Source organism: Cyprinodon tularosa, unplaced genomic scaffold (assembly GCF_016077235.1).
Source record: "Cyprinodon tularosa strain WSP-4 unplaced genomic scaffold, ASM1607723v1 ctg585, whole genome shotgun sequence".
Taxonomy (NCBI): Eukaryota; Metazoa; Chordata; class Actinopteri; order Cyprinodontiformes; family Cyprinodontidae; genus Cyprinodon; species Cyprinodon tularosa.
Window position 1 is genome coordinate 161,890 of NW_024039324.1, and position 21,238 is coordinate 183,127.

Genomic DNA, 21,238 nt, shown 5'->3' on the forward strand with positions numbered 1-21,238 from the left:
CAAACGTCATATCCGGGTTAATAAGATGCGCGCGGGCTGTTTGTGCAAAATAAACGGTTCAATTTTTGTACTTTGACTTTTTTAAAAATTATTATTAATTAAATGTAATTTAACGGCATTTTGTATCCAAGGTGCAACGTAAGGAGAAACCAATATACAGGAACTAAAACTTAATCTACGTCCAGACGAGTCCCACCCTTACAGTAAGCTAACTTTAATTTTTCCATTTACTTTAAATTGAAACGTTACCAACGTTAGCAGCAACTAGCCTTTCGCTAGTTGAAGCTCTGAATAATGTACTTTTAACAACTCCAGGTTCGTCTGAGGACATGTTGATAGATCTAAACCTCCGTTAGTGACTCCCCCGCGGCGTTTACCAACACCGGTGGATTTCCCATCATCATGTCCCAGAGCAACACGTCTTTACTGGATGAGGTGGTGCAGTGGAGTCAGGAAACCTGTCGCCAGGAGCTCAAGTCTGTCCTCCCAAAGCTTACAATATCCTCCCAGACCTCATTTAATCCTCAGGCCAGTTGTGTTTCCTCTGATGATGACTCAGTGACTCGTCCAAACACCACATTGTGTACGCTTCTGTTGATGAGAGTATAAACTTGAACTGAAACTTAGAATAGATTAACTTTGTAAAAAATACCCTTAAAGTTGTTTTTGTGCTTTATTTTAATCTATATTGACCAGCAGCCCTGACATATATGGAGAAATACCACCCATGTCTTCTTAAAACACATTTGATTGGTGAAGCTTGACCCTATTTTTATTTGATCTAATATTATTTTTATCTTCTGTTAATTACTTTTAAAGTATTAATTATTTTACTTACTGTTGCTTTTAATTGTATGCACAGCACTTTGATGACCTTTGTAATTTTATAAGTGCTTTTTATATAAAAGGGTATGATATAAAAAAAAAAATCAGTACAAGTATATAATACGTATTTCAGTATTGATGATTTCATAAAAAAAATTTAAGTGGTGCTGTGCACATCAAATACACACCTAACATTTCATTATTTAAAATCTGCACAGCATAGGATCCTACACATGACTGATCTTCCTTATTAGAGTTGTTAGATGGGTAATAGTGGCCTACAAAATAAATTCCTAATATGATGTAATAGGGGATAATTAAATTATACTATATGCTTTAAAAATGAAATTAATTCAGATTGGAAAAAAAAAATTTTTCAATCCAGATTCTCAATATAAATAGCTATATGTTTTTTTAATGTATGCATTTCCAGTATGTATTTTCACATGATATCATTTTAGAGTGAATACAGCTTTTAATAATGAGCTTTTTCTTGACTGTTTCTACTCCTTGCATTATGAGTCAGATAGCTGGAATGATCATCTACGTGAGTAGTATTCTTTTTTCTACGTTTTTTACATTTGCTATTATGTCCATTCTTCTTTGTACCATGAACCGCCTGTAATGTTAAATAAACCTCCACACAGGCATACTGAAGATAATTACAGAGATTTTCTTGCCACACATTGGTCTACCGCAGCTCGAAGAGGACTGCTTTTCCAAGATCCTACCAAAGGTAAATTAAATGTCTATATTTGCCATAGATTTAGTATCAAAACTAATTTAAACAATTAAATCAATATAATCTGTTTGCTATAGACAGGAGGCCAAATATTTATGTTATTATATTGTTTGAAATTAATGCCACTAAATGCTATGAATTAGCCATTTAGTTTACCATTATGTTAACTGGCTAAGTTAACAGATGATTTCATATGAGCTTTAGCTGACTTGGCCGATAGGCATGGCAGAATCTTTTTCTCCTGGACATTTTTTTTAAATGTCTTCTCATTGTATCAGGCTGTTTTGAATAGACTTGTCTTATCCTCCAATTTATTAACAATACATCTCAAAAAGTGTAACGATCGTGTTTGTTTTGAGTTATGTTCTCTTGTTGTCTTACACAAATGTTTGCAGGCAGTGATGATGTACGACACTATGATAAAGGAAATTATGAATCAAGTTGGCGAGCTTTCAAGTCAAAACACTGAGCTGTGTGCTTTTTTCAGGAACATTCTACAGGTAAAGATACACTGTCTGATTCAAAATCATGTTTTAACCTCATGCTTTCTATACAATGTCCTAATTCGGACTTGGGAAGCATCTATATGTTTTTCTCCTGTTAAATACTTTTTTTTTTTTAAGACCTGACCTACCGATTCAGACTGATTTAGTTTTTTTTTTAATATCACTTCTAAGATAATGTGCCACACTTTCTATGATGGATGTTGTAGTTTTGATTAGGGCTGCAACTAACGATTATTTAAAAAATCGATGAATCGGCCGATTATTTTTTCGATTAATCGATGAATCGGACAAAAAATATTTTTTATATTAACCTCTTTATTCCAAAATAAACATTTTAGACAGAACAAACAAGCACACAAGTACAGGTTGCTCATTAACTGTACTGGTGCAATATGAAAAATAAATGTTTGTGTTAAAACTACGCAAACTTACATGAGAAATGTAGCTGTACATCCACAAAATATAGGGTACTTTGTTTCATAAAGCGCAAAAAAGACAGGTAGTTTTGTTTTTAAAAGCCCCTAAGGGGTTCAAACAATAGGTCCCCCCATTTCAACAAATTAGTATTTTTTAGTTCTGCCTTTTAAGACAGGAAAGTATAGCAGTTAAAGTTGCAGTAAAAGTATAGCAGTTAAAGTTGAGAAAATACTTAACCATAGAGATAAAAAATAACCCTGTGATTCAAATTATAAATTGTATTTGGAATAAAAATGAGAGAACTAGGGGTGCTAAAAAACACATTCTCCAAAGACAGATATTTACATGGAAATGTGGTAATAATTAATTGACATATTACTGATCTTGCTGGATTTTATTCTGCTTTACTTCCATAAATTGCAGGATCTTCTTTACTTTATCTTTGCCAGAAGATTTAAACTTTAAAAGCCTTGCCCTCATAAATTGCAAGTTTATTTTATTATAAAGAAAATATAAACGCTGCTTAAGCTAATTCAAATGAAATTGAAAGTAAAATAAGTAGCCAACCTTATCACTGTCTGTAACCTACTAACAAGGTAAGGAAAGCATCAGATGAGCTTCCTGAGAAACTAACGTTACATTTCCCCACTTTAAAACGAAACAAACATGGTCGCTCACCCTGCTGATCAGCTCTCTTCACTGCCATCAAAGGCTCCAGCATGTTTTCTTTTCAGGTGCTGCGTCATAACAGTGGTGCTTCCGTGCCATGTTCATTTGTCTTTACAAAAGTTGCATGTTACGACTTTTTTCGCTTTACAAAGCGCAGGCTATTTTAATTATTGTGATCAATTTGTGCCGTCAATCCCGGCGCATGCGCGCTTCATTTGCAATCCTGCGGCTCTGACTGCAGCGCTGAGAGGGACTCCTGCGGGAGCGCCGCGGGAGAACAGGGTTGGGATGGGGGAGGCGCCCCACGGCAATGACGACGGCGGCGGATGACGCATTAATCGCGCGACACAACTAATCGATGATGAAATTCGTTGCCAACGCTTTTAAAAGTCGATTTTTATCGATTTTATCGATTCGTTGTTGCAGCCCTAGTTTTGATTCCAAAGTAAAAAGACAAGATTATAAGCTGTTCATTATTTATGCCTTCCTTAACTTATGTGATTTTAATTAAACCAAAAAGAGTGTGCTAAAGTCAAATTAGCATTTTCTTTTAATAAAACATGATTGGAATTAAAATGTACCTTCTTAGTATTTGGACTTCTGATGGGGCAGAATGCTGATCTGATTGCAATCAGGTTGTTTGGTGCATCTGTCATCTTACTAACCTTTCCTAAGCCTGATACTTTAACAAAGGTCATCTGTTTCAGGCAATGATGCAAGTGATCGATGTACTTTCCGTTTGCGTTCGCCATGTCGGCTCATTTGAAGAAGGTCCCTGTCTGGATGCTATCCGTTCGCTACCAACTTGCATACTTAAAGTCCTCAGAGAAACATTTCAGCACTGCAAGGTTTGCTTATTCATCTCATTGTGTCTATAAGAGCAGACGGATGTAAAACATGCCCGTTGAGTGTAAAGGATTGTTTGTTTGTTATAGTTCAAATAAGCTTGTGTGCAGGGGGTTCATTTCAAGAAGCAGGTTTAACAAAACATCTAAACTGATCTAGCCTAAGGTTGGGAGCTCTTGAGCAACAGGAAGTTGCCTGTCATCATGGATTTTAATGGAGAAATGGAAAAAAAATGGATTTGTTTAAGGTGTTTAAAAAGTTTATGTGAGTGTGTTTAAAAGACAAAGAAACAGAGCTAGAGCTTCAAAGGTGTGTAAAATGGGGAAGGAGAAGATTGCTGCTCGAGTTAATCCATAGGTTTATATGAAGTGGTCTATGGCAGGCCATTTTAACATATATTAAAAGCACTCTCCTCTGTGTTGTTCCATTTGTAGATCTCTAAAAGATTCTTCCTGGTTAAAATTACATTTGTTTGTTTGTTTTATTTGGTTTCCAATCACCTTCAGCATAAGCTAAAAGCTATTCTTCGTGGGGTTCACCAATTTTCCATTTGACCATACAATTTATTACATCACTTTACACACTATACACACAAGAAATTTACACAAAAAATACATTTAATGCCATTGATCACTAAAATAACAATAAGAATATAAATAAATTATATATATTTAAAATAAAATACTGGTACTCCAAATAGATCTATATCAAAGAAAAACCTAACAAGAACCCTACAACAGTATCTCCTTAATTAAATTAGCATTGAGTATTTCAATTTCTTTGAAGGTTATATTTCTTAAGTGAAGTTTTGAAACCATGGAGAGTATTCTGTTGTTTGATAGTATTTTGGGAGTGAATTCCATTTTGTTGTCAGAATTGTAATAATATAGGTTTTAAATTCTATTTTTGCAGCAGAAATTGAATTTCAGAAAACAAGAAAACAAAATTGTACCAGTAACAATTAAGTTTTATACACCTAGAAATGTTTACACATTTTAGGTGGCCATTCTGACTATTATCAGCTTGACTGAATATTTATTTCTTCATAGTTAAAATAATTCAAATACTGACCAGTAACAATAGGAATATGGAGATCTATAGTTAATTTCTAGACATGTAGAATGTTTATTCTAGATGTGAAGGATGGCATTTTGTTTTGAAATGGTCATTTTGATAAGGGAAAACTTGTTTTTCCAAGATATCAGAAATACATAATCAGTCACACTAATAAATATTAGAACGGCTTGCCATAGATGTAGTGACCAGGATAACATTACAGGTTTATTTCTTGAATTGTCGTGGATCAATGTTTTCTATTTAGAGGAAATCACCTGGCAGCTGGTGAAAATGAAGTCTAAAAACGTTATTCTCATAGAAACGACCTGTGCATCATCTCACGTTGCTACTCCTTAATTTAATTATTTCTTCCATCACACAGTAAATGCTAAGGGGCTGTTTGCAGCTGCTTCGGATGTTATCTTCCCAATAAATGGTCGTTATTAGCGGTTATCAATCCCATAGAATGGTTTCAAATTGTGCTAGTAGGCTCAGTAGGTTGTTATGACAGAGTGAATCCTAATCCTAAAGTAATTCTTGTTCCCCCACGGAATTACTTGAATCTATTTATGTATAATCTTAAAGTCATTTCAATTGTTATTGATGTATCGTACAAATAAAAAACTATCAGCATTTTGCTTATATTAAACAAACCATAAACAAATAAATCTCTTACCCTTTCAACTGAGTTGTCGAGGAATCCTCTACCTGTCAATATTTAATTCTCTTTGAAATAATGCAGATCATTCAGTAAAATAAGATCCTCTTAAAACGAACATAATGTTTGTTTTCAAAACCTAACGTTCCTAACGGATCTAGTTAATGATATTTCTTTATTCTATGTAGTTGTATGTAAACTGCAAAACTACAACAAAAATCTCCTGACTGAATCAGTAAATAAAACAATGTGACTGGCTCAAAGGAGACATAGGACACTCCGAGTTTACTGCAGAAAACCTGCTTCCGACCAGGTTAGCTCTGGGGAGAATCTTACTACAGCAGCTGAAATGGAGGTTGAGTAAACTCTCTTTGTGAAACTGAACACTCAAAGACCATAATTCAGGTTTAGGAGTTTACTGAAAACTCCTAGTTTTCAGTAAACCTGCTTCTTGAAACAGACGCCAGAACAGTTTCAGTTATGAATAACCTTTTGCCATAAAAAGTTTTTAAACTACTTTGGGTCCCATGAAAACAAATCAGTGGCAAACCGAAAGTAATGTTTTAATCCTCTGGCAGGGAAATAAATCAGTAATGCCTTCTGATGAAAATGTTGTTTATGGGGCAAAGCCAAATATGCAGGAAAAGATATTGGACTTTCCTTTTCCTGTTAAAAATGCTGGGAGAGAGATAAAGATGGGAGGCTCAATGTTTTCTCTGTAAATGTGATAACGCACAATGCATCCCAATAACCTTTGCATAGTTTCATTTGCATATTTCTATGCAAATGAAACTATTATTTATATATATATATATATATATATATATATATATAGCCAGCTTATGACTTCTGTTTAAAATTATACATATTTTTTGTAGAGAGTTGTTAAATATCTTTTAGATTTTCTCAAAAAGTTAGTGTAAACATGAGGAATAAAATAAGCTCCACATGCTGACTGTCAGCTGTCCACAGGATAGTGAGATGGTTTACTGTGGCCGACTGTCTCTGGTGGCTGATCTGCTGCAAGGACTCTTTAAAGAGGCCTATTCCCTGCAGAAGGGACTTCTGGAGGTCCTGGATAGGATTTCCCTGGAGAGTAACGCATCCGACGAGGAGGTCTCCAACATCGTTACAGGTGTGTAGAAGTTTGCGTTTTTTGTTTGTAGTTGTTTTGGAGTTTGATGCTCACTGAGAATATTATTTTACAGTGATTCACAGTCTTCTGGACATCTGCTCCATTATATCCAACCTAGACATAGCGCTGCATGCAAATACATGGAAGTTTCTCATCAAGTAAGTCCTTTATTGCTGTGATCAGTAAAGAGCACTCTGGTCTTAAAGCTTCTTTACACTATGCTTCATTACAGACACATACTTGTGTTTTTTGCTTGTTTTATGTATTTTTCTATTGTGGTTGTGACATACGAACTTAAAATAAATCACTATTGTAAAGGGGGATGACTATGCATACAAATATTTTGGAAATAAACACTTTTGGGCATGCATTTTAATCATTAGAACAATAGCTGCAATTACAGTTCAGATTTCTTTCTGGAGACTGAAATTTATTCCCATCATTCTTTGCAAAATAGCTCAAGCTCAGTCTTATTAGATGAAGAGTGTCTAACAACATCATTTTCTTCTACTGATTCTTTTTTTTTTGGGCCATTTCAACACGATTGTGATTTAATTTGAACCGTCAGATTGTTCCTCTGGCTGTATGTTTAAAGTTGTTTTGCAGCTTGAAGGTTTCAACTCTATAGTGTTCAACAGGTGCTGTGGCCCTGTGTCTAGTATAAGCCATGTTCTCATCAACTGCAACCAGCTTTATGGTCCTAGCTAATGAAGAATGTCATTAAGCTCTGACTGGCTAACATGTTTTGATTTATTTGTTGATGGGGGTCCACTATACTGCCTTAAAATGATAGTTTTCTCCCACATACCAGACATACTTTTCTGTTTGCTGCGTCTCCTACATGAATTGCTACCAACTTTTAATGGGACCATAAATGACTTTCTTTCAACAACAGCTTTTTCCTTGTTCTTTTGACAAAGGTCAGATGTAGTAGTAGCCCTCTTATGGAAAACCATTAGCCATTTTTTTTCACTTATGTTATATTTTATTTTGGTCTGTCAGCTAGAATCCCCCCAAAATACAATGGTGTTTTTGATTAAACCATGTCCTAAAGTGAAGAAGGGTAATGGACATGTTGTGCATGATAATGGTGATATCTTCATCTAAATTTGTTTGGAAAATGTGAAATTTTCATGTTCAGACAGAGTCTGAAGTACCAGTCGTTGTTGGAGGAACATCTGCATCATGAGGATATCGTCAACAGCCTGTCAGACAACTTGCTGGCTTCCTTCCATAGCTGTGTGGAGATGGCTGAACAGATCAAGCTGGCAGGTTTGCAGGTTCGAAAGATCTACTTTAAATATTTTGAAACCTCAAACTAGCTATTTCTAAATTGAGTGTTTTTACTTTGACCATATTTAGTTGTGCTGTACAGTACAGACCAAAAGTTTGGACACACCTTCTCATTCAAAGAGTTTTCTTTATTTTCATGTTTACTTGGATTTATCATTACTTGGATTTATCACTTAACTTGGATTTTCATTTTATTTGGATTTAGTTTTTACATATGCATAGATATACGTACAGATATATATACAGAAGAGCTATATTTGTATATATTTTATCACTTTTTATTCTTATTTTTTATCTTTATTATATTGTATAGTTGGATGTGTGTATATATTATATAAAACTGTAACTGGAGCGTGTAACAAAAGTAATTTCCCTCTGGGATTATTAAAGTATTTCTGATTCTGATGAATATGAAAATTGTAGATTCACACTGAAGGCATCAAAACTATTAATTAACACACGTGGAATTATATACTTAACAAAAAAGTGTGAAACAACTGAAAATATGTCTTATATTCTAGGTTCTTCAAAGTAGCCATCTTTTGCTTTGATTACTGCTTCGGACACTCTTGGCATTCTCTTGATGAGCTTCAAGAGGTAGTCACCTGAAATGTTTTTCACTTCACAGATGTCCCCTGTCAGGTTTTATAAGTGGGATTTCTTGCCTTATAAATGGGGTTGGTATCATCAGTTGTGTTGTGCAGAAGTCAGGTGGATACACAGCTGATCGTCCTACTGAATAGACTGTTAGAATTTGTATTATGGCAAGAAAAAAGCTGCTAAATAAAGAAAAATGAGTGGCCATCATTAGTTTAAGAAATGAAGTCAGTCTGACAAATTGGCAAAACTTTGAAAGTGTCCCCAAGTGCAGTCGCAAAAACCATCAAGCGCTACAAAGAAACTGGCTCACATGAGGACCGCCCCAGGAAAGGAAGACCAAGAGTCACCTCTGCTGTGGAGGAGAAGTTCCTTCGAGTCACCAGCCTCAGATATCGCAGGTTAACAGCAGCTCAGATTAGAGACCAGGTCAATGCCAGGTCAGTGGGGGCTGTTTGCTGGTGACACTGTTGGAGATTTATTCAAAATTGAAGGCATACTGAACCAGCGGGGCTACCACAGCATCTTGCAGCGGCATGCTATTCCATCAGATTTGCGTTTAGTTGGACCATCATTCATTTTTCAACAGGACACCAAACACACCCCCAGGCTGTGTAAGGGCTATTTGACCAAGAAGGAGAGTGATAGGGTGCTGCAGATGACCTGGCCTCCACAATCACCGACCTGAATATCTTGGAACTCTTTTAAGGCTGTTGGAAGACCGTTTCAGGTGGTTTCTATTGAAGCTCATCAAGAGAATGCCAAGAGTGAACGAAGCAGTAATCAAAGCAAAAGGTGGTTACTTTAAGGAACCTAGAATATAAGACATATTTTCAGTTGTTTCACACTTTTTTTTAAGTATATAATTCCAAATGTGTTAATTCATAGTTCTGATGCCTTCAGTGTAAACCTTCAATTTTCATAGTCATGAAAATAAAGAAAACTCTTTGAATGAGAAGGTGTGTCCAAACTTTTGATTTGTACTGCATGTAAAAGCACAACTAAATAAAAGTATTTATCATAAGTTAGGGCATTCGTACACTGTCCTTAATTTAAAGCTCCAACTTGTGCAACATGGCCACTTTTGCATCATTTTTTTTGCTTAATAGAAGTGCTACAGTAGTTGCTAAGAATGAGGTTCTTAAGTCACTAATTAACGCCAAACATGGTTTTAGAAACAAAAGCAGGGTTTCAAAAAATGTTGAGTGAGTTGCCAAAATGATGCCTGGGACATGTAGACAGCACTCTAAGACATCTATTTATACATTTTACCAGCATGAAAACTTGATTTGAGGGTAAGTAGTCCTTTAAACAAGCAAACGTATACAAATCTTATCTAGAGATGGAAAAAAAAAAGTATTTTTCAGTCCCTTAGCACAAAAACTTGACACAGATACAAGATGTCTCTTTTTCTTAACCACAGTAGTTGTGACTAGAAATCATGTCAGCTCATCTGTCATCTGTAGTCACTGGTATTATTTTATACTTTATATGTCAAAAGTATTTGGTCACCCATCTAAATTATTGGAATCAGGTTTTCCAATCGATGAAATGGCCACAGGTGTATAGAATTAAGCACATAGGCATGCGAACCGTTTTAGCAAAACATTGTAAAAATAATGGGTATCTGTCAGGAGCTCAGGGAATTCCAGCATGTAGCTGTGATAGGATACCACCTGAGCAACAAATCCAGCCCTGAAATCTCCTCGCTCCTAAATATTCCACAGTCAGCCACCAGCTGTATCATAAGAAAATGGGGGTGCTTGGGGATAATAGAAACTGCTACAAAGTGAAAGGCCACATGAACTGTAGAGCAGGATTGATTGATGTCGAAGCTCATATTGCGAAGAGTTTACCAACTTTCTACAGAGTCAATCACTACACGCGTCCAAACCTCATGTGATGAGCTTAAGAGCGGTGTGCAAAGAGCTTCATAGAATGGGGTTTCTTGGTCGAGCAGCTGTTTCCAAGCCATACATAACCAGGTTTAACCAAAGTTTTGGATGCAGTGGAGTAGAGAACACTACCACTGAACTCCAGAGCAATGGAGACGCTTGCTGAAGTTACAAATCACACTTCTCCATTTGGATATCTGATGGAGCAGCCTGGGTTTGGTGTTGCCTGGTCAACGGTATTTGTCAGGCTGTGTTGTTCCAAGTGTGGTGGAGGCGGAATTGTGTTGTAGGGTTGTTTTTCAGAAGGTGGTCTTGGGCTCTTAGTTTCAGTTAAAGAAACTGAATGCTTCAGCATACCAAGGCATTTCAGCTCCCAAATTGATGGAAACAGTTTGGAGCTGGCCCTTTTCTCCTCCAAAATGACTTTGCACCAGAGCACAGAGCAAGGCCCATACAGACATGGATGGCATAGTTCGATGATGATGAATTGATTTTCATGTACATTCCTGACCTCTACCTGATGGAACAAGTTTGAGGTGAATTAGAGCAGACACTCTGAGCGAGGCCTTCTTGTCCGACATCAGTGAGTGACCTGACAAATGGAAGAATGGTCAAACATTTCTATAAACAGACTCCTAAGCCTTGTGGACAGCCTTAAAACTGTTCTAATGGTTAAGGGTGGATCAATGTCATTTTAAAACCCTATGGATTAGGAATGGGATGTCACTGAAGCTCATATGCAAGTCAAGGCAGGTGAGGGAATACTTTTGGCAATATAGTATATCGTTAGGAATTTGACATCATCAATAATGTATACCATTTCCATATGATTAAACTGTCAATTAAAGAGCCAATAGACTCCAGCACCATCTTAAATAAATAAAAAATCTTATTATATAAAGTTTCTGTCTGCAGAGAAAGTACTTAACTAATTCTGAGTAGTATTGTCTTAAAGATATGCCTCTTTTTGTGTATTTTTAACATCTGCCTGCTTTGGATTATAGGAGTCTGTCCAGAGTACAGAGTACAAGCTTTTCCAGAAAACTGCAAAGATGTCCAGATTCTTTGCTAACACGTTGGTTCATTACATAAAGGTACAACTGATCTTTTCGTAACCCTTTGTAAGATTTTTACTACTTAGAAATTCATTTTGTGGCACTAATGAAATTTTTGTTGATCTTCTTTATGTGGTTTACAGGAATTTAAATATTTTCTGACAAAAAAATCCAGCTGTTTTCACCAACTTTACCTCCAGATAATCAGGTAAAAATGGTTTCAGTCTCAACTTAAAAGTGAGATTTATCTTTTAAACATTCTCCATTTGATTCCTTTTTTATTTGTTCTTATGATGAGCTTTGTGTGTTTCAGTAAGCTCCCTCCAAGTTTATGTGCTCCGTCTCTGCCAGCAGCTCTAGCTGGTGAAATATCTGCATCAGTTCTGATTCCTATGGATGCTTTCGTACTCCAGCTGTTACCTCTAAGGCCTTTTGCTGAAGTAGTACTGCAGCCAGACCTGTGTAAGTTTGGATTTCAGGAAGTGCCATTTTTAAAGAACATTCAGTTTTATCCCTTAAAGCCTGAACCAGGAAATAATTGTCAGAAGATTCTAATTTTCCAAAATTAGAATTGTTATTGAACTTTGTGATAAATGAAAAAACTATATAACTTTTGTAAAAAAATTAAATTACATCATTTATTTGCATCAATTTTAATATATTACGCATTTCTATATCATCTTTTATATGTTTTGTGTTCAATACATGTGTCTGATTATGTAAGTCAGGGTTTCAAGAACAAAAACATGACACTGATGATGCAGAGGTTTCAAAATCTCCTGTATCAAATAAAATACACTTGGCTTTAAAGGGTTAAACCCCAATAGCAAAACATTGAAAATTAAAAAAAGTCAGTTTCCCCAAAAAGGGCAAATTTGGGAAAGGACTTTTTTTATTTAAGACATCATTGTTTGACTGAATTGACACTTTAATCTTAATGTGTACCATATATTTGATTTACCTGAACTCAAATAATTTCCAAGTGGACTTATTACTTATTCTATTAGTAAAGGTGCAATAGGCAACTTTTCACTTTTCAGGCAACAATCGAGGTCCTTTTCCTCCTCTTTGTAACCTTACCGTCCTTTTGTTGAAATATACTGCCTCTGGTCAAAAAACCCCAATAAGAGTCAGGATTGTCATTGTGCTGCAGCTGTGTGTCAGTATGAAGCACAACATTGATGTTTGTTTACTACCACTGAATAGCTGTTGATCTTCCATCATCAGTAGAACTATTTATGTTTCGGTGTGTTCACACCTGATTCGTATGTCGGGGAGGAACTGTGGAGCGAGTGCTTTAGTCCTGCAGAGAACAAGGAGACCTATATGGACTGCTTGTTCATATTCTCGAGCTACGACCCTTTTTCTAAACACTCCCTACTGCTGCTTCAATAGGTGAATCTACAGTTTCCCATTCTTTTTAAAAAATACTGTAAATCAACTTCCAGTTCATTGCCATCATTTTGGAAGGTAAAGTGGTAAGTTGGTGGTGAAGTCATTAAGACGTTACAGCTCATTTTTTTCAGTGGTGAAGCCTGACTGGAAGCAACTTTTTCAGTAAATCTTTTCTATTACTCAATGAAGTGGAGTCTAAGTCTAAACTAGAAGTAGAGAGACGTTAAGTTTTCTGTTGTTTATTCAGTTCATAATGCATTAATGTTTGTGAATGAAATTCATAAATATTTTGGTAATACTGTAGCCAATACAACACAACTGTACGCTGTAGGGTCCCCTCACTTTTCCTGTACTGGTTTAAACGGAATCAGTTTGTTTTCAGTAGTATTAGTTTTTCCAGTTCTTTATTTTAAGTGTGTATTAAGCCGTCCTCAGAAATGTGGAGCATGCATGCACTCCAGCAGCTGATCTCTACATAATAACATGCAACTCCTTTCATGCAGGTCTGAGTCCTGAACATGAACTTCCTCATTTACTCCTGCTCGTGAACATAATGGGACAGCTGCTCAGCCAGCCAGAAGAAGTGATGCAGCTTTGGCACCCTGGAAGTCTGTTCCCAGAAGACACACCAAGGTACCTGGAAATAAATTATTTTTCGTACGGATTCAGAGTAACTGATGATTCATGAGTTTTTATTGGTATTATTTAAGCATTTTACTGTTATAATTTAAATTCTACTTTTGCAGTTTTGTCTGATTATGTTTCTAGTGAATTTTCCTAAATGAAGCATTCAGACCATTTTCCTTGGAATTCTCCCTCCTTTCCAGACTCCCTCTCTACCAGGCTATCTTTATCAGCTTCCGACAATGCTATACTGAGCGTAAAATACCAGTGCTGTTACCAGGGGTGATGCTAAAGGGGCAGGCCCAGGTCGAGGTCACTTTGCACCACCACATCTGTGTACAGCTCTGTGCCAGTGTGGCTGTGCTCTCTCCAGTCTACTTTCCTGTATTGGTAAGACCAGTATACCCAACCACCAATACATGAGAACGATGAACATAACTAGAGCTGCTCCATTTTTGTTGCCCAAATGCCCCACATCTTAGATTGTGCTGAAACAAGTAACACTGTGGCTGGTCCGTTGAGTTACAAAAAAAAAAAAATCTTTCTTAAATTAGGCAAACAGAATATATGAGCGTTTTCATGGAGTTACTAATACTCTATGTAGGGTATTAGATGGAACTGTCCTTTCTATTTGCATGCTGGGACTTTGAAATCAACTTTAAGCTGCTAAATGCTTGCCAAGAGATGTGTTAAATGTAAAGAACAAATTAAAATAATGGAATAAGGTGATTATTATGAAGGGAAACATAAAACAGGTGTTTTCTTCCTGGGAAGAAAATACTGGGCTTTATATTAAACATTTACTACCATGCAATCTGTCCAGTGATTAACAAAGAGTATTGATCTTAAACAAAATCTTGGCTTGTCACTGGTTTCCACTTAGAAATTTACTTTGGCTATCCATGATCCAGCTTTGTTTTATTTCACACTGGCAAGTTTTCCTTTTAGTTTATTTTCACACAACTTTATATTTTTTAATCTCCTCGATGAGTGTTAGTTGTGTTTTCTTTTATCTAATTTCCTATGTTTTTATCTTGCTCCTTCAGGAACGTTGTTTGGTAGATTCTGTGCTGCAGGCTGATACTCCAACAGCGTTGTTGGCAGCAGATGTGTGGTGCTTCACAGCACGGTTAGTTGTACAACACTTCTTTGTGTCTCATATCAAAGTTAGAATAATGTCATGTCCTGCATATATTGCATGCAATCTGAGGTTTTGCCATACACCTTAATAATGATTAAAAGAAATGCTTTGTTCTTTGCTGCAAACATACCGTTTTGGTTTCTTAATTGAAATAATAAAATTAAAGCACATGCTCTCCTCTAGAAGGCTCAAACTATCAGACATGTTCCACCATAATTGTTTGCTTCTCTTGTATTAGTCTTGATTTTCCCATAAATAGCGCTTTGCATTTAACCCATATTCATATTTAACCCATTTACCAACAATTTAAGTACCCTTCAGATTTGTAATTACCACCCTTTAACAGTTGAGACTGCCTTTAAGTAATGCACTTTTTCAGGTCTTAGCAACAGTTACTGTAATTTTTTTTTTACATTTTTGGTGCTGAATTTAATGTATATTTGCAGATATGGAACAGCAGAACTCTGCCTGCATCATGTCCTCCTTATTGCTCAGATGGTAAGTAAAAACAATTTGGACACAAGCACTGAAATGTTATTTTATTCACACACAACCTTTTTTAATATTCATATTTTAAGGCTCAAGTTTTAATTTTTAAAATTGGTCTACTATTTGCAGCTTTACCGGCTTTAGTTCTTCTAAGATGACTGGCTCTGAAGGTCTTTATTTATATTTTCGTTCTGCTTAGCTTCCACTCCAAGAAATCTGTGTAGGCCAGTCAAGTTCACCCAAACATATCTCCCTCAACCAACTTTGGATTGAACTTACATTTTTTGCTGGTTAGATGTCATGTTTAATTAGAAAGGGTGCAATCCTGAAATATTCCCACATAGTCCCAATGCATATTAGTATTAAGGACCCTCTTTCACTGGAACTTGAGGTTTAGCCTCAGCTTCTGACCTTAAAAAAAGACTTTACATCTTTCACATTCCCATCACTCAAGTCCCATTTCCTTGGAAATCACCAAAAATCATCAGACTGCCAAGCAGAGAGGCAGGATTCAACAAACCATAGAACAGGCCTCCACACCACTCTAGAACTCTGTAGTGTCTTGTATCCATTTATATGTGTTCCACTAGTTGTTGCAAAGGATACTTCAAGAAAGGAATAAGCGCACAACTTGGATAACTATTGTTGTTTTATGCTTGTGAGGGTAAACCCATTATTTCTCAGGTGTATTTAGGAGCACAGCTCATGCTATGAGTTTGGATTTTATACCACTGTTTCTATGTAAATGATTGGGACACATATGCTTGGTAATTTTGAAGATATCTGAGAGTACAAAGTATGTCAGAGCAATGCGGCTGCTTCTGCTTTGTGTTGGTTTTCATATCTGTATTCTGACTCTCCATCACCTCCTAACTGCTTTTTTCCTTCCTCTAGGTGAAATCCTGCAACACAGAGTGTTACCAGTCAGTCCATCTGGGATTGCTTCTGAAACGTATGGTTTTCCTTATGACCCCAAATCATCAGGTTAGAGCCAATTAGGATCTGACATGCTAAATGGTTGGATGCTTAAAAAGAACATTAAGGTGGTGCTGTTGAATTTTCGACTTCCTGTTTGAAGCCAATCTTTTAACTATTTAGGGAAAAAAAGAGGATACATTATAGTTTAGGTAAATTAGAAAATTGTTAAACAATCTAGGCATCTCCACAAAGTTTGGTTTTGACTGCTGTTTCCATCTGCAATGCAGCCAATACCTCAGGGCATTAGATGGAGGCTAAATGATTTTTTTAGTAAAATAAACATTTGACCTATAATGTCTAAAATTAAAGCGTGGTATTTTGGTTAATCAAAAGAAGCAGTTATCCTAACAAAACAGGCTCAAGCTCTTGTTATCCAGGTTCAGTGGGAGGATTGGAACAGTTCTCACACGGCCATAGGCGTCATAATTATCTTGACATTTCTTTCATTTAAGGGGGAAAAAGTTGTAATCTGAAGAATTGGACAGCAATAAAGAAAGCACATGAAAATCAACATCCACCTTAAAATATCATTAAAAAGTGTTAAGATGTTTTATTATGAATATAAACTCACTGCAACAACAAAATAGGTATTTTATTAACATTAAATATCATATAAGCAAATAAACTGAAATCACAGCAAAGAGCTCAAGATCACATGTAATAATTTTTTTATTAAAGCAAAGAGGTTGATGGTTCATCACAAGATAATTAATCCTAATCTCATAACTGCCAACCTGAGATCTTGTATCATTGTTATATAAAATAATAAAGATGATAGCAAGAAACTACTAAGCTGAGCTGTTATTTGATAAACTGCTGTGAAGTGACAGACAGACAGACTTTATTCCGGACTCATTGTCCAATAAATATATAGATTAAAAATTAAACAATACAGGTAAAAAATTACAATACAAGTACAAGTTACAATTAGATAGATTTAAGGAGACAGGAATGCCAGTGTCTCCACAGCTTAGACTGGAATCGGATTGCAATATGTTTGGTGTCAGTAAGTAGCAAGATAATATCACTGCCAGATGCATTTAACCTACAGATAAAACTATACATTGACTTTCATAAAACAGCATGTAAGGTATTGACTCTTGCTGTGACAAACATCTCACTCACTCGTCCATCTTGGACATTTCAAAAGTACCCGCAAAGCATCATTTTAGGCCACCTGTAGCCTTTGCAGGCTGGATTTCTTTTATTTGTAGACCACAGCTGAGAAGTGTAGACAGAGGTACAATATGCCTGGTTTTGTAAAAGTTCCACTTTTACAAAACCAGTACATGCACCAAATTTAAGAGCAAGGGTATTAGCTTTTGCTTACAACATTCTACATCGTCTAGAGACGTCATCATCATAATCTGACAGATTCTCTGTGATAATGAGCCCAAGATACGTGGTTACTTAGTTACACCCGGCACAGTATTTTACAGATGAAAATCCGGAAACTGAATAGATTTATCTTTACTCCTTCAGATCATGACCACACATTTTTGATTGATTGTACTTAATGTCATGTTCCAGACCGTTCTCCGAACAGATGTTAAGTAGTTGGTGATGCATTTACTATATCGCCTATGCGCATATTTACTTGTTTAATGTCGTTGGATAACAGTGGGTGAGTTGATTTTGGTTACAGATTTGGAGCTTTTAGAAATGAACTTCACAAATTTTCACTCAAAATTATGACATTAAAAACCAAAAACAAATCCTTTATACTCATGTATCATTTATAGTCCGATGTGTGACTTAGATACTCTCATTTTGATGTCTAAAATTTTGCAATCGAAAATAAGTTGGAAATTCATGACGGCTAAACGGAGAAAAAAATGTTCAAACTTACTGTATTAATCAATTCTACTGTTGCAGTTCAGCTTTGAATTATAATTATTTGACTTCTGGACAGAAAGGAAGATATTAAGATACTATAAAGCTCAGTTTATTTATGCAGGGGAATTAAAGACAAGAAAAAAATAAACAAAGACAAAAGGAGGAAACTCAGGACAGCAAATTGCAAATCTTTTTTTTTTTTTTTTTTATTTAGGGGATACAGTTTTAAAACTTATTTAGAGATGACAGACTTGGCAATTCAAGCAAAGGATTCTGGAAGTATCCTCATACCAGGAATTGTAATGATGTCAACAGTTAACATAAATAAAGGCCACATCTGATGTTCTTCTTGGGCGGAGTCTTCATTACTTTAACCTTCTCGGTTTCTTCAATCGATATTACTAATAACAGAAAATGTTTCCACTATTTTAGCTGGAGTTTGTTGCACAGTTCCCACCATCAAAGGAGGAGAATCTTCCGGTGTGGAATCACGTCCTCCTCAGAGCTCTTTCTCAGGACGTCCGTCTCCGTGTGGCAACAGAAACCACTGGCCTGATGCAAAGGGTTCTAACAGAGTGGCAGGATGGAGGATACAAACTGGGACAAGTAGGCAAAGTGGTGAGGAGAATCTTGTGTGATACCAAAGGGGATGTACTGATTTCTTACAGTTCTCTGCCGTCAGCTGTATGCAACAAGGCACGGATAGTACCTGTGAAACCACATTCCTAGACTCCAACGGTATTGCTGTAGCCAAGCTTTTCTTTTCCTTTGCGCAAACAATATATGGTGTGTCAAAAGTGAAATATTTTGATCCTCAACAATTAGAATCTATGGAAATACTCTTTTTCTTTTCCAGACGTTAGTTTACTCATCATCTGGATTCTATGTGCTCCATTACTCATTTGAAGTCAGATTTGTGCTTCATTGACGCTGTTAATAATCCCTTGCGTCTTCACATGAGGTTGTTACCCAGCAGCTATCAGTTACGTTGTCCAAGAATGGGGAGGAAAACAATACAGGGTGGAGATGTTTGATATTAACAATGAATGTTTTATTGTTATCTTATTATGTCTGGACTGCTGCCAGAATGCAGCGCTGGGGTCTCTTCTTTCCGGGCTTCGGGGGCAGTCATCTCATGAGGAACCGTGTTTGTCTGCAGTGAAGATGATCACACAGCTGTGGTCACGGATGAGTCCCAGTCAGGTAACTAAAGCACGCATATATTCACGCTAAATCATGGGCCGACTGTAAGACTAAAATATGTGCAACAGTTGCAGGTCTACCCAGTATTGCAGCATACTTTAAAGCTGCTTTTGTCAGCAACAGCTTTTCTTGTAAAGAACATCAAGCATGAAACCATTTCTGAGGTAAAGGGATGGTATTTCTTGCTCATTAAAGAGTTATAAGGTGGATAATCTTTCTATTAACAGCTTGGTGTTGTTTTTAGGCTCTGATGTGTCTGGAAGCTGTGATTTCTGAGAAAAGTCCAGATCATCTACTGCTGGCTGCTCTGGAGTTTCTCTCCTCCCTGGGAAAGATTTTTTTTCCTCCAGACAGTCAGGTGATAAAGTACAGACACATCTCAACTATTGCTGAGCGATTGGTCCATTTTATTAATCAGTTTTTAACTAATCCAGGCTTCTATAGCTCAGAGCGACATCAGACAAAAGTGTATTTTTAACTGATAAACCATCTGCAAACATTCAGACGGTTTCTTTTTTATTATTTGTTGACTTTTTTTTTTACAAGAATGTGTAACACATTGAATTCCAATACCCTTTATGTTTAGGTCATATGTTAAGGTCATATGGTTAAATATGATATGGTTAAAAACTTTGTTTTTGAAAGCAATATTTGTCATTTTATTATGAAAGTTCATCTGATTTTGTAGGGAAAAGTCTATGATTAGATTTTTAAGCCATATCGCCATGCCTTAATCTCAACACATTACAATGTTATCTAAAGGTTACCCATTCAGTAATTTAATCATAGATATTTAAACTCTTGCATTGTTTAATTAGACACAGTAATTTGAAGTGTTTGTTAGTGGTATTTATGATGCTTTTTGCTTACAGCTAAAGAAATATTACCAAGAAATAAAACTATTTTGTGTTTTCCTACCTCAGGTCCTTACTCATAGTAGTTTAAGGGGAGCTCTTAGTCCAGTCCTTATGTAATCTAACAGGAACACCATTTTAGGTAGTTAATACTTTATTGGTTTTACCTTTTTCACGCATTTGGATCCCACAGAGCCTGATCCTTCCTAGACTGAGCAGCCTGTTTGGAGTCCTTCTGGCTAACAAGTCCTGGCTGCTACATCAGCACGCCCTAGAGGCCTTTTCTCACTTTGCAGAGGTATCACACAAACTTAACTGATACACACTTGTTTTTTAAACTTAAAACATTTTACTGGTTCAGTGTTAATAGTGGCAAAACGGATTAATGTGACGAAGAGGGTTGAGATGTGTTGCAGTTGGTTAAAGATCAAGTTCTGAAAACGTTTGCATAGTGTTGTAAGTCCACAAAGTGTGATCTGCTAACATACATGTAATGACTTCAGGTGTTATCTTTGCTTAGCATCAGAAAGGCAAGGATGTGGTTACCTTTGGCAGTGAATATAGACGCTGACACCTTTATTTAACCAAGAATTTAACTTTATTCTTTCCCTCTTGTGCTTCAGAATACAAACCATGAAGAGGTAATTTCCCAAAGTTTGTGTGTGGAAGAAACAAAGACCAAACTGGTCGCCTACCTGAGAAAGGTTGGGGATATAAACATTGAATGGAATGAGGATTTATTCAAACAGATTGTCTTTTATTAAAAGGTGTTTCCTTTTTTCCCCCAAGACGCTGAATTCACAAGAAGATGTAGAGTTGCGGCTTCAGAGGCTGAAACAGGAAAAACCTGTGATCAAGAAGCATATCGAGGAGCTGGAGAGCGAAAACATTGGCTCTAACATACGGACAGCTGAAGACTCTGAGGTTAGCAGCATAATTTAGGTCAGATTGATTGATTCTGAATATGCAAAAGCTTCTTTTTATATGTATATTCAGTTAGTTTGTAGTGGGTTAAATGTAATAC

At 36.2% G+C, this 21,238-nt stretch overlaps 1 protein-coding gene across 2 annotated transcripts in view; it reads left to right on the forward strand.

Moving 5' to 3' along the window:
- The window catches only part of cunh1orf112 (chromosome unknown C1orf112 homolog), a 23,337-nt gene continuing 2,099 nt past the window's right edge, over positions 1-21,238 (forward strand). The window contains exons 1-24 of one of the 2 annotated variants that reach the window (XM_038306557.1): positions 1-203; positions 316-498; positions 1,333-1,372; positions 1,473-1,561; positions 1,963-2,067; positions 3,867-4,007; positions 6,692-6,854; positions 6,928-7,012; positions 7,996-8,134; positions 11,644-11,733; positions 11,838-11,902; positions 12,008-12,156; positions 13,593-13,722; positions 13,917-14,103; positions 14,760-14,842; positions 15,301-15,352; positions 16,238-16,327; positions 18,590-18,775; positions 19,244-19,360; positions 19,429-19,524; positions 19,605-19,718; positions 20,408-20,512; positions 20,838-20,918; positions 21,004-21,138. In XM_038306557.1, coding sequence (XP_038162485.1) covers positions 403-498; positions 1,333-1,372; positions 1,473-1,561; positions 1,963-2,067; positions 3,867-4,007; positions 6,692-6,854; positions 6,928-7,012; positions 7,996-8,134; positions 11,644-11,733; positions 11,838-11,902; positions 12,008-12,156; positions 13,593-13,722; positions 13,917-14,103; positions 14,760-14,842; positions 15,301-15,352; positions 16,238-16,327; positions 18,590-18,775; positions 19,244-19,360; positions 19,429-19,524; positions 19,605-19,718; positions 20,408-20,512; positions 20,838-20,918; positions 21,004-21,138 — 2,538 coding nt within the window. In that variant the 5' untranslated portion in view covers positions 1-203; positions 316-402. Of the gene's footprint in view, positions 204-315; positions 499-1,332; positions 1,373-1,472; positions 1,562-1,962; positions 2,068-3,866; positions 4,008-6,681; positions 6,855-6,927; positions 7,013-7,995; positions 8,135-11,643; positions 11,734-11,837; positions 11,903-12,007; positions 12,157-13,592; positions 13,723-13,916; positions 14,104-14,759; positions 14,843-15,300; positions 15,353-16,237; positions 16,328-18,589; positions 18,776-19,243; positions 19,361-19,428; positions 19,525-19,604; positions 19,719-20,407; positions 20,513-20,837; positions 20,919-21,003; positions 21,139-21,238 lie in introns of those variants that run through there. The other variant, XM_038306558.1, reaches the window with a different exon arrangement.